At 42.7% G+C, this 13920-nt stretch overlaps 1 protein-coding gene across 6 annotated transcripts in view; it reads right to left on the bottom strand.

Annotated features, from left to right (window-relative positions):
• The window catches only part of EDRF1 (erythroid differentiation regulatory factor 1), a 49331-nt gene extending 38835 nt beyond the window's left edge, over nt 1-10496 (bottom strand). For all 6 annotated transcript variants that reach the window (XR_014788776.1, XM_084841455.1, XM_084841453.1 and 3 more), the window contains exons 1-5: nt 10329-10496; nt 8594-8802; nt 7463-7529; nt 3908-4033; nt 2665-2789 (exon numbers count right to left, since the gene is read on the bottom strand). Coding sequence is in view for 5 of the 6 variants with exons in the window: in XM_084841455.1 (XP_084697581.1) it covers nt 2665-2789; nt 3908-4033; nt 7463-7529; nt 8594-8802; nt 10329-10442 (641 nt within the window). In the remaining variant the exon portion in view is untranslated. The remainder of the gene's footprint in view (nt 1-2664; nt 2790-3907; nt 4034-7462; nt 7530-8593; nt 8803-10328) is intronic.
• Between the last annotated feature and the right edge of the window lie 3424 nt (nt 10497-13920).

The following is a 13920-nucleotide window of genomic DNA, read 5'->3' on the forward strand; positions in this document are numbered from 1 at the left end:
TGAGCGCAATTGTACGGTAGTTTGAACACTCCTTGGCATTGCCCTTCTTTGGAATTGGAAGGTAAACTGACCTTTTCCAGTCTTGTGGCCACTGTTGGGTGTTCCAAATTTGTTGGCATATTGAGCGCAGCACTTTAACAGCATCATCTTTTAGGATTTTAAATAGCTCAGCTGGAATACTGTCATCTCCGCTAGCTTTGTTGTTAGGAATGCTTCCTAAGGCCCACTTGACTTCACTCTCGAGGATGTCCGGCTCAAGTTCAGTGCCCGCACTATCATGGCTATCAGGGACATTCAGATCTTCCCTGTATAGTTCTTCTGTGTATTCTTTCCAGCTCTTCTTAATCTCATCTGCTTCTGTTAGGTCCCTGCCTTCTTTGTCCTTTATCATGCCTGTCTTTGCACAAAACGTTCCCTTGATATCCCCGATTTTCTTGAAGAGATTTCTAGTCTTTCCCATTCTGTTGTTTTCCTCGATTTCTTTGCATTGTTCATTTAAGAAGGCCTTCTTGTCTCTCCTTGCTCTTCTCTGGAACTCTGCATTCAGTTGGGTATATCTTCCCCTTTCTCCCTTGCTTTTCGCTTCCCTTCTTTCGTGAGCTACTTGTAAAGCCTCATCAGACAGCCACTTGGCTTTCTTGCATTTCTTTTTCTTTGGGATGGATTGAGTTGCTGCCTCCTGAACAATGTTACGGACCTCTGTCCATAGTTCCTCAGGCACTCTGTCTATCAGGTCTAATCCCTGAAATCTATTCCTCACCTCCACTGTATATTCATAAGGGATATGATTTAGATCATACCTGAAAGGTTTAGTGGTTTTCCCTATGTTCTTCAATTTAAGCCAAAAGTTTGCAAGAAGCAGCTCATGATCTGAGCCACAGTCAGCTCCAGGTCTTGTTTTGACTGACTGTATAGAGCTTCTCCATCTTTGGCTGCAAAGTACATAATCAATCTGATTTCAATATTGACATATGGTGATGTCCATGTGTAGAGTCGCCTCTCGTGCTGTTGGAAAAGAGTGTTTGCTATGATCAGCGTGTTCTCTTGGCAAAACTCTATTAGCCTTTGTCCTGCTTCATTTTGTACACCAAGGCCATACTTGCCTGTTATCCCGGTGATTTGACTTCCTACTTTGGCATTCCAATCCCCTATGATGAAAAGGACATCATTTTTTGGTGTTAGTTCCAGAAGGTGTTGTAGGTCTTCATAGAACCGATCAACCTCAGCTTCTTCAGCCTCAGTGGTTGGGGCATAGACTTGAATTACTGTGATGTTGAATGGTTTGCCTTGGATTCGTACTGAGATCATTCTATCGTTTTTGAGATTGTACCCCAGGACTGCTTTTCCCACCCTTTTGTTGACTATGAGTGCTACTCCATTTCTTCTAAGGGATTCTTGCCCACAGTAATAGATACGATGGTCACCTGAATTAAATTCGCCCATGCTTGTCCATTTTAGTTTGCTGATTCCCAAGATGTCAATGTTCAATCTTGCCATCTCATGTTTGACCACCTCCAGCTTACCTTGATTCATTGATCTGACATTCCAGGTTCCTAAACAATATTGTTCTTTACAGCATCGGAGTTTCTTTTCACCACCAGACACAAATCCTTTCGGCTTTGGCCCAGCCGCTTCACTCTTTCTGGCGCTACTTGGAAATTCCCTCTGCTCTTCCCCAGTAGTATATTGGACACCTTCCGACCTGAGGGGCTCATCTTCTGGCATCATATCTTTTAGCCTTGTGATATGTTCCATGGGGTTTTCTTGGCAAGAATACTGGAGTGGGTTGCCATTTCCTTCTCCAGTGGACCACATTTTGTCAGAACTCTCTGCCATGACCTGTCCGTCTTGGGTGGTCCTGCACGGCATAGCTTACGGCTTCACTGAGTTACGCAAGCCCCTTCGCCACAACAAGGCAGTGATCCATGAAGGGGAAAAATATTTTTATCCTTCTGCAAACCTTGAGATTCTCCTAAGCATGCAAATACATCCCTGCAAGGTCAAACCTGTTTTGGCTGCAATCCTGTTGGCACTCAACCACTTGAATTCACTATTACGAGTGACTATCACAAACAGCATGGAGTCTAGCTTTGCTATAAAATGCAGGCATTTTTAGCCTGGAAGACCAGTATTAGTGCAGTGTCAAGCCAATTTCTTTAGGACTTGTTGCTGTCCCTTAGAAAAGGATTGTAAAAAAATAAATCACGTTCAAATGCCCACATTTTTAAAGTTCTCCTTGTCTATACTATGGCTGGATCCAAAGTACTGCATGGTCATGGGCCTTTTAAGCTCTCCCCTTCTGGCAGCAGGATTCTGCACTTCCTGAAGATTGGGAGACCCTCTGGAATGACACTCCATGAGGAAAGAGGTTCTGCAACCAGAAGGGAAGATTACTTTGCACGTGCTGCTTTCTGAATTTCAGCCAATGTTCCAAAAAAATTCCATCAGATGCCAAATTCCAGAGCACTAATCATGTTACTCTTGTAACAACAACAAAAAGGAGTCCTCTGGCACTTTAAAGACTAACAAATGTAAGGTGGCATAGGCTTTCAAAATCTTAGTTTTACTTTAGATGTAAATACATTCCAGAACAAGCAAGTAGCAACTAATTTTGACTTCAGTGAAACAGAACAGAATTTAAGTAAAAAAATTTCAAAAAGATACCTGTAATATAAAAATTTGGAAAGTATAGCTTTCTGGTACCAGTGTTCTTTGCTCTTCTTCTTTCGTTGCCACTTCTGATCTATTAATCTCTGGTAGAATTCTTTTAGCCACGTCCAATCTCCAGTCTAAGTGAGACATACAAGAATGCTATTATTATAAAATTGTAGTGCTTTGGATAACTTATTCATTTACTGTATTTTTATCCCACTTTTCAGATTGTTGTCTCCCAAAGCAGCTCACAACAGTTAAAAAGAGAGGGGCAGGCCCTTCCATCAGGCTTATAAAGTGAATGGACAGAACACACAAGGGAAGGAATGGATTGGAGGGGAAAAGGAAGATGAGGGAAGATCAATTCTACAAGGCCAGTACACAGTGGTGAGCTATAAGCAGACATTTATATCCAGATCAGGCCACACTGATCTTCCCTTGCTGGCGTTCTTGCTTGAACAACAACCGGTGGCTCTTGTTCCTTTGCCTAATGGATGGGGTACTCTTTCCCCTAGCTTCTGCAACCCCAGAACAACAGGCAGTTAGAGCCGAATGTTTTTCAGACAGGGAGGGAAGAAACAAACTCCCAGTAGCCTTAAGTCTCCTGGCTGATGGCAGAAGCAAGAGTGTGCTTCCCTTCTGCTCTTCAATCCCAGGGCAACATCTCTTAAACGATATTCAATGACCAGGATGTTGCATGAAATAAAGCATTCTGCATGTATTCAAACATTTATAGACTTGGTTTGCACATAATGACAATCGAGAGTATGGGTTGAGTATGTATTGTTGAATTGTGTGTTGTTGAATCAGGGGTTATCATTATGCTTGAACACCGCACTACAGGTTGTTAACCATGAACAAGCAGGAGTTCACAACCCAACAACAAAGCATGGGCTCTCTTCCTGGGTTATTCATGGTTTTACAACTACAACATCAATATCTACGTTCTTAAGTATTTTGTTAACATATTTCAATTAATCCTACTCATCAGGACAAAGAACAGTATAGTTGCATTCCATTTTAAGAAAATAGCACTATATGTAAAACGTTCTAGCGGCATCAAAATTAGGCACCGAAGGACGTTGTCTGTGTCATTAGCCAAGATATATCCAACCCTCCAACACAGCTAATGTACTGCTATGTAGATAGCTACACATCCATGCTTCTCATACTGTCATTGTGGGGGAGAAAGCAGTATTACAGACTAGAAATGAACAAACCACATGGCCACATAAATGACAACAGGGTTTATCACCTGTGATGATCTCATAAAGAGCTCCTGAATATCTAGATCATCCAATAAAAGCGTTCTCCCAATCCGGTGTACTGCCATGCTGACATGTGATTTGCTGTAAGGTATCTTAAGAAGCTTTTTAATATTCTACAAAGTGAAATAGAAAGACACAACTTTTCAGTCATTTTAGAGGATTACAGCAGATTTAAACCAAAGGCTTTCTACACCGGTCATGTTGGACAGTAATAGATTTAGTAAAAGCAGGAGTATCTCAAAAGCAGCTTAAGTCAGTTGTGTTTTAGCAAGACTTGACAGTGACTCAATTCAGACATCAGACCAAAGCAGCGTTAAGAAAGCTTAACTATGGTTTGGCGCAATTCTGAATTAACAAGCCATCATTTTACAGTCGGTTGATAAACTAGAAGCAGAAAATATGGTTTGTGGTGTGTTTACAAATCACACTTTGCACTAACTATGGTTTGACAGGATGTTTGAGTTGACAAACTATAGTTACAGACCTTGCTCTACCCTGGAGCCACTATACCTAGAGCCTGGAATACTGAGATGAAAAATAAAGTAAAAAAGCAGCTGTAAGCCTGAATATTTGGAAGATGAAACCATGGTTTGGGGTTGTGGTTATGTCTAGGTTGAGCAAGTGATAAAGCAACCTTTGATTGGGAAGTGGGAGAGATTTTTAGTCCTGTTTTGCAGTCTTCTAAAGACGGGCTTGATAAAGGACAAAAAAGGCAGGGACCTAACAGAAGCAGATGAGATTAAGAAGAGGTGGCAAGAATACACAGAAGAACTATACAGGAAAGATCTGAATGTCCCTGATAGCCATGATAGTGCGGGCACTGAACTTGAGCCGGACATCCTCGAGAGTGAAGTCAAGTGGGCCTTAGGAAGCATTAGTAACAACAAAGCTAGCGGAGATGACAGTATTCCAGCTGAGCTATTTAAAATCCTAAAAGATGATGCTGTTAAAGTGCTGCATTCAATATGCCAACAAATCTGGAACACTCAACAGTGGCCACAAGACTGGAAAAGGTCAGTTTACATTCCAATTCCAAAGAAGGGCAACGCCAAAGAGTGTTCAAACTACCGCACCATTGCGCTCATTTCACATGCCAGCAAGGTGATGTTCAAAATCCTACAAGCTAGGCTTCAGCAGTATGCGAACCGAGAACTACTGGAAGTACAAGCTGGGTTTAGAAGAGGCAGAGGAACTAGAGATCAAATTGCCAACATTCGCTGCATCATGGAGAAAGCAAGAGAATTCCAGAAAAACGTCTATTTCTGCTTCATTGACTATGCTAAAGCCTTTGATTGTGTGGATCACAACAAACTGTGGCAAATTCTTAAAGTGATGGGAGTACCAGACCACCTTACCTGTCTCCTGAGAAACCTGTACGAGGGTCAAGAAGCAACAGTAAGAACCAGACATGGAACAACCGATTGGTTCAAAATTGGGAAAGGAGTACGACAAGGCTGCATATTGTCACCCTGCTTATTTAACTTATATGCAGAGTACATCATGAGAAATGCCGGGTTGGATGAATCAGAGGTCAGAATTAAGATTGCTGGGAGAATTATCAACAACCTCCGATATGCAGACATACCACCCTAATGGCAGAAAGCAAAGAGGATCTCAAGAGCCTCTTGTTGAGGGTGAAAGAGGAGAATGCAAAAGCTGGTTTGAAACTCAACATTAAAAAAACGAAGATCATGGCATCTGGCCCCATCACTTCCTGGCATATAGAAGGGGAAGAAATGGAAGCAGTCACAGATTTTACTTTCTTGGGCTCCAAGATCACCGCAGACGGTGACTGTAGCCATGAAATTCAAAGACGCTTGCTCCTTGGGAGGAAAGCTATGGCCAACCTAGACAGCATAGTAAGAAGCAGAGACATCACCTTGCCGACAAAGGTCCGTCTAATCAAAGCTATGGTTTTCCCAGTAGTAATGTATGGCTGTGAGAGCTGGACTATAAGGAAGGCTGAGCGCCGAAGAATTGATGCTTTCGAACTGTGGTGCTGGAGAAGACTCTTACGAGTCCCCTGGACTGCAAGGAGGTCAAATCAGTCCATCCTAAAGGAAATCAACCCTGAGTGCTCATTGGAAGGACAGATACTGAAGCTGAAGCTCCAATATTTTGGCCACCTAATGCGAAGAGAAAACTCCCTGGAAAAGACCCTGATGCTGGGAAAGACTGAAGGCAAAAGGAGAAGGGGACGGCAGAGGATGAGATGGCTAGATAGCATCACGGATGCAATGAATATGAACTTGAGCACGCTCCGGGAGAGAGCGCAGGACAGGAAGGCCTGGCGTGCTATGGTCCATGGGGTCACGAAGAGTCGGACACGACTGAACGACTGAACAACAACAATCTTCACCTGGTAGTAGGACGTTTCTTATAAGAAGGAGCAATTGTGTATACTCACTCAAAATAGTGTTGCATCCTCTCTTACTTGCTCATCTAATAAAAGGATCTGTACCGATGCAGGAGTTATTACATAATTTGAACGGTTATCTTTTCTTTCAGTGGCACCTTTACTAGATATTTGCAGGAATTAAGGTATTAGCTACTAAGCGCACCATTAAAATAATTATTTTAATAGTATTGATTAAGTGAAAAAGTTCAAACAGCTTTCGAAATTACAAGGGAGTGTTCTAATGCCACGAACAGCTTAACGGTAATACTCTATGATGCCCACTCCTACTCTCAGGCAGTCTGTAAAAGCTTTGTTATGTAAAGACTTTATTCTTAGAAGTGTACATCAGATTAGATCTGGAGCAGTCTTACAGTCTCAGCTCCCTGTTTCCTCTGCAGCTACCTGTGCCCCCACTCCACTCCAGGAGCCTTTCTGGAATACTTTGAGAGATGGCACAGGGGGCTGCATGGAAAGGAAGGAATTGACAAGCCACCCCACCCCCACCCCCTGCCCACTTCTATTTATGAAAGCTCCACTGGATCCAAACCCCTTCTGTGAATGGAAGGGCATTACTGGAACCATCCATTTACATTATGCTTCTGCATTCCTAATCAGATAGAATGCAGTACTCCATTCTTATGACTTATTTTATAACACCCCAATACTAGCAGCTTTATGAATTTAATGCTATGAAATACACTAACATCTATCTTATAGAAATACATGGTGAGCTTCCATCCCTCTGAGGAAATCAAATGGGAAGTAGCAGCAGGCAGGCATCCTCCTGTTACTAGGTACCCATTGTACCTAGAAGCAGTTCTAGCTGAAAGCCCCTCTCACTTCCTCCAGCTACCAACTGACACTGGAAGGGCTTTACCCTGGAAGGTGACATAAGTATTTTAAATGAATAAATTTACTGCACATATCTCCAGGTGAAACTGGTAAATAAAAACAAATTATTCACAAAATCAGAATTTCATTATTGTGAATTTTAACAAAATTACTCCCCCAACCCACAAGAGTAAGAGCAATAATATTCAGATTGTTTATTTCGGTTGTAGACCAGCACATGTAAGATCAATAAAATGATCTTACTAACAATGTTCAGTTCTACCCTGCATTATTTCACTACAAATATACATACCTCAGAATCAGATACAACATCCACATCATTTCCAATTGAGTCGATAAAATCATACGCCATGCCAAAGCTATTTTAAATAAATAAACATAATAATGTACCGCTTCAAGTAATCATCAAGTATTGCATTTAATTAAAAGGAGTTATCTTTTAAACATTAATCAACAAATATTGCAATACTTAACATGTCTAATCAACATTGCAAGTCATTTGTTTATTCAATCTATACCCCACCTTTTCACCAAAAACATGGCACTCAAGGTGGCCATTTAAAAGACAGAAAAATAGTTTTGAGATAAAAAGCTGAATCTAGAGATCTGCGAGTGAAACTCTACTCACAGAAGGGGGCGGAGGTTATTTGTGCAGACTCCCCCTCCCACAAAGCACCATGTATTCCCCCCCCCCAAAGGTGCTGCAGAGTTGAGGGACGCTTTGGGACAGTGTGGGAGGTGGCATGGGGGGCTGCACAGAGGAATCTGTGAAAATCACGTCCCATCCTTCCACAAGCAGAGGCCTCCACTGGATCACAACCCCTTTGCAAAACAGAAGGGCAAGCTCCTCTTGGCAAATGGTGAATGGAGGGTCTAAATAACACATTGTGTATGAGAGATTTTCTCTGATGAACGCAATGTGCCAAAACACATGAGGAACTATCCTATAATATTAGGAACTGCTTAACAGTATTAAAACACATTTTTGTTCACCCACTGGCTTGGCTTTTTGTTCTACTTTTTCATTTAGGTGGGTCCATTTTGTTTTCCCCCACAAACAAATGCATTTCAAGATATTTTAATTCACCATGCTGATGTCTGCTGTGCTATACTTATGAGGAAGATATGTTATGGATATGATTACCACCTCAGGACATTGAATTCACATTAAAACTTAATATTCATATGTTAACAAAGCAACTCTGCAAATTAAGAAATCTTAATTTTTTAACCAACCCTAAAATGTTTGATGCTTTCACAAAACCAGGAGTTACGTAAAAATATATCATCATTTCTGTAACAGTTAAGTGCTCTGAAAATCCTACCATGTTTCTAGAAAACATATTTCATGAACTACTCTTTATCAAACTTGTATTCCTTTAGTATAGATTTAGTGAGGATAGATAGGATTCACAATATTTACCTTGAAAACGGCTTGCTTTTCTTGCTGTTACCAAGAATAGTTGCCCCTGCTGGTCCCAGTTTGGCACTTTCACGTAACCAATTGGCAGGTGGAAGTTTCAGATCAGTCTTCTCCTGAAGACGGGCAAATGCTGCTTGTGGTGGAGCAGATGAATACTTTACCACAGCAGTGCTCTTTACTTCATTGCCTCCAAGAAACAACACAGATCCCTAGTTTGTATAAAGCAATGAAGAGTTTAATTAGTAAAGAGGTGCTAATGCAAGTATTCCTCGTTACAGTTACCATTACATGCTGCTTATATTAGTGTGTTTTCATTTAAGAAGCCACCCAAAGCACAGCATGCAGTAAAGATACCAGCCCAATTTTAACCTCAAAACTAAGTACCATCAATTTCTTCCAAATGAAATACAAACACACCAAAATATACTAGTTAAATCAGTGGTCTAAATTACCTGTGTGACGGAACAGAAATCCACTACTAACATGTATTTCATGAATCCAGGACCTTTACTTGATAAGGTAAGGCCAAAGACACAGATACAATCCAGAGAAATGAGGACAATGAAATCAGTGGGGCAGTTCCAAAAGTGCTTAAGAACACCTAACTTGCCCGGGATTTTGCCAATAGGTTTGCAGCCTCCAGAGCTGCTACAAGCCAGTATGGCCCAGAAATCCCATAAGTAAATAAGACCTTTTCATTTTGGGGGGAGGGGAGGCAAAAACACCATAACTATTGAGGCTTCACCAACTTAAGGGAGAGGGAGTAGCTCTGTGACAACAGTCCAGTGCTTGCACTAACTACAACGCAGTATCACAGTGCAGTTCTATGACCATGGGAGAAAGATGAAACTGACAGTGAACTCCTATCTCCATTTTAGTAATGATTCCCAGTGTATCCCTGTAGGGATTTAGGTAAAGACTTTCTGATGTGTCCTCAAGACCATTTTTGAGAATATATTTCTACAGTAATAGGAAAAATGGAACAAACACCAAGGCATACCTAACACTATTTTATAGATACTGTTGGTGCACCCATATGTACCAAGTTGTGTCTTAAGAATCAACAATTTTATTACAAGATTTTTAGGCATTGCTTGGACCATTTGGTGTCAGACCTTTCACAATGCCCGCTCCCTCTCTTCAGCAGCTGGCAACAAAAGCATCAAACGAAATAACACAAGGAAAACAGGAATGAGAAACTGTAAATTAAATCATGTAATTAGGCGTGGGTAGGAAATAGGTCACTTCACAGATTTAGGGCGCAATTCTATGCATGTTTAGACACAAGAAAGTCCTACAACTCCCAGCATCCCCCAGCCAACACAGATGGCTGGGGAATGCTGGAAGTTGTTTGGACACAAGAAAGTCCTACATGCATAGAATTGCGCCCTTGATGTTACAGCTCAAGTGAACTCGGACTTCACACCTCTCAAGCTCTCCCAGCCTTGATCCGTTTCCAGAGGGTGCTGGTTCATTACAGCAAAAACAACGAAGAGCCTTGCGGTACCTTACAGACTAACAAATCTATTCTGGCGAAAGGCAGGCTGCAACTAAACGCCCTTGTATGTGTGCTCATTCATACGTTACCAAACTCTCTGAGAAGGTCTGACACGCGCGGTTTCACGCTAGATTTGGCAACGTCTGAAGTGAGCCTTGCGGAAAGACACCAAAAGCACAGAGTTCAGTGGTCCAGAGAAGAGTGTTAAAAGCTGCACGGCTACCCGTGCTAAGGTACCTGCTTGGGCTCGTCTCGTTCTCCCTTTAGCGACGCTGAGTCGGGCGCGGGCGCCCCCGGGTCGCTTCTTCCAGTGGGGCTCACCTCGGCCCCTGCTCCCCGGGGGTCCCCCATTCGCTTCGCTCTGATCGCAGCAACGACCGGAGCAGCAGCGACCGGAAGTCCAGCGCCCTCCCTGAGATGGGGCGGTTCCTACAACCTCGAAACAACCGGAAAGAGCCCGAAGCGACCACACACGCCCAGGCCCCGCCCCTCCTCGCTGTGTTTCGTTGGTTCTTTGCAGCGTTCGTCATAAAACGAAGCCGAACTCTCGCGAGATCTCTGGGGTCTCGCTTCGACTCTACTCCTGGAGGAATGGGGTGGGGGGAGCTAAAGATGGAGGCGGAGCTCAAAGCGTTGATGTGGAAAACTGCCCACGGGCTGTAGGGCCGGCAGGAATGCAGCGCCACGCGATAGCTGTGTGGTCATTTCATTAGAGATCTCAAGGATAACTAATTGACAATGATGCCTTCTTCTCAGACTGATCCACGTTAATGGGTGTAATCAATAGTTTAGTTTCATCAGTATGAGCCTCTCTACTAGTAGATGACTTACAGCGGATCCAAACTCATTGCGCGCTTACTCAGAAGTTAATGGGACTTATTTTCAAGGGGGCTTACCTCCAAGAAAAATGCGTGGGATTTGCCTGAAAGTGGTGCCAATTCTTATTCTTCTTGTTGTTGTTGTTCAGTCGTTCAGTCGTGTCCGACTCTTCGTGACCCCATGGACCATAGCACGCCAGGCCTTCCTGTCCTGCGCTCTCTCCCGGAGCGTGCTCAAGTTCATATTCATTGCATCCGTGATGCTATCTAGCCATCTCATCCTCTGCCGTCCCCTTCTCCTTTTGCCTTCAGTCTTTGCCATCATCAGGGTCTTTTCCAGGGAGTTTTCTCTTCGCATTATGTGGCCAAAATATTGGAGCTTCAGCTTCATTATCTGTCCTTCCAATGAGCACTCAGGGTTGATTTCCTTTAGGATGGACTGATTTGACCTCCTTGCAGTCCAGGGCACTCGTAAGAGTCTTCTCCAGCACCACAGTTCGAAAGCATCAATTCTTCGGCGCTCAGCCTTCCTTATAGTCCAGCTCTCACAGCCATACATTACTACTGGGAAAACCATAGCTTTGATTAGACGGACCTTTGTCGGCAAGGTGATGTCTCTGCTTCTTACTATGCTGTCTAGGTTGGCCATAGCTTTCCTCCCAAGGAGCAAGCGTCTTTTAATTTCATGGCTACAGTCACCGTCTGCGGTGATCTTGGAGCCCAAGAAAGTAAAATCTGTCACTGCTTCCATTTCTTCCCCTTCTATATGCCAGGAAGTGATGGGGCCAGATGCCATGATCTTAGTTTTTTTAATGTTGAGTTTCAAACCAGCTTTTGCACTCTCCTCTTTCACCCTCAACAAGAGGCTCTTTAGATCCTCTTCGCTTTCTGCCATTAGGGTGGTATCGTCTGCATATCGGAGGTTGTTGATAATTCTCCCAGCAATCTTAATTCCGACCTCTGATTCATCCAACCCGGCATTTCTCATGATCTTATTCTTCTAGTAGATGTCTAAATCTCATGGAAAAGGCGATGTGTATGTACCTTTGAACATATATGATTGTTATATTGATCACTTTATATTTCCTTGTCTTCTAAACAAGGAATTTCAGATATTTTACTTTTCCTCCTCCATCTGCAATTATATTGTAGCCCATATAAAACGTTGGAAGTCATTCTGCAGCATATGGATTTCTTTCCTCAAGGAGGCATTTGGTGTTATCACATTTTATTAGGTGAGAGAGGCCCCCAGCAAAGTTTTTTTTTTATCCAGGCCATTTAATTTGTTTTAGCTTTGGACTCATTTGGTGTTTTTTTATGGTTTAGGCTACTTTTAAATGTGTTGTTTTATGTATGATTTTATTGTTTTAACTGGTTTTTAATTCCTTGACCATGCAAGACATCCAATACTTAATTGAAAGGCAGCACATAAAATATCCAGGTAAACTAATAAATTTTTTGATGGTAGATCATCCACTTGATGTACCAGTCAAACGTACCATGTAGCCCTTCAAAAAGTGAAAGAGTAGCAAAACACCAATATGATTATCTCTTTGTTGTTGTTGTTCAGTCGTTCAGTCGTGTCCGACTCTTCGTGACCCCATGGACCATAGCACGCCAGGCCTTCCTGTCCTGCGCTCTCTCCCGGAGCGTGCTCAAGTTCATATTCATTGCAATGATTATCTCTAGGGATGTACAAAACCTACTTACCTTTTCACGGAATCTTTCGCGATGGGGGGGGAGGCAATCCGGTCCTCCCCCCCCAGAATCCTCGACGGCCGGCTCCGGCCGCGGAGCAGCCAGCCAGGGCTGTCCGCAGCCAGATTTCCGGCCACGGATGGGCTGGTGCGGATGCAAATGCATTTGCGTCCAGCCAGGCAGCCGTGATAGGCTACGTAAATTCTTATTTAGCCTATCACGGCTAACCCCCCCCAAAAAACCCAGCGTACGCAAATGGCGGCAGCCACGGCGGCCGCCATTTGCGTTCCCCATTTTTTGCCAATTTATCTTACGTAAATATTTACGTAAAATAAAACGGTGAAAAAAGGGGGAACGCAAATAGCGTAGTGGCACTATTTGCGTTCCTTCATTTTTCGCCATTCTAGCCTACGTAAATATTTACGTAGGCTAAAACAGCGAATAAAAAAGGAACGCAAATAGCGCCCACTACGCTATTTGCGTTCCCCTTTTTTTTCGTTGTAATAGTCTACGTAAATATTTACGTAGACTAAAACGGCGAAAAATAAGGAAAGCAAATGGCGGTCGCCGTAGCCGCCGCCATTTGCGCACACCTTTTTTTGTTTGTTTTTTTTACCCCAACGTGATAGGCTACGTAAGTCTTTAGTAGTGCATTCGGCCTTACTGAAATCCGTGGCGGAATTCTCCGCCATCCCTAATTATCTCAGCCATAATAACAGGCTTCAGTAGTTTGTAAACCTTTAATTTAAAAAATGTAGTATGAGAAATGTGCATGCTCCTTTCTCTCTCTTTTAATTAAAGCTGTGAACAGGCCATACTTTGCAGCAAAGCTACCACACACACCATTTTATATGGTCAGCTAGAGCTGACACTACTTCTGGTAGGTCGTAGCCAATGTAAGTATAGATTTAAGGAAATAATTTTTAGTATTATATAGGTAAGTATACACAATTGTGGAGATGCTGTATAATTTTGCAACCTAAATAATTCTCACAGTAATTTCAAAAAGTCACTCATCCTGAAGACCATCTGCTCCCATATGAACTGCCAACTCATTAAGATCTGCTTCAGAGGCCCTGCTCCAATATCTTCAAAGGTGAGGTGTGTGATGACCATAGGGCTTTCTTGTTGGTACCATCACAGATGGTAAATGGTTTCTCCAGGGGCACTCACCTGTGGCCAGTTTTTCAGCTTTTTGCCACCAGAAGATGGATGACAATTTTATTCTCTCATGCTTTTAATGGACAATTTATTTCTTGCCTTCACTGTCTTACTGCCTGTTTTTATTGTTGTGCCTATTTTTCACTTTTAAT

The sequence above is a fragment of the Heloderma suspectum genome, chromosome 3 (genome assembly GCF_057233095.1).
Source record: "Heloderma suspectum isolate Gila_16-S chromosome 3, 16-S_ref, whole genome shotgun sequence".
NCBI classification, from domain to species: Eukaryota; Metazoa; Chordata; class Lepidosauria; order Squamata; family Helodermatidae; genus Heloderma; species Heloderma suspectum.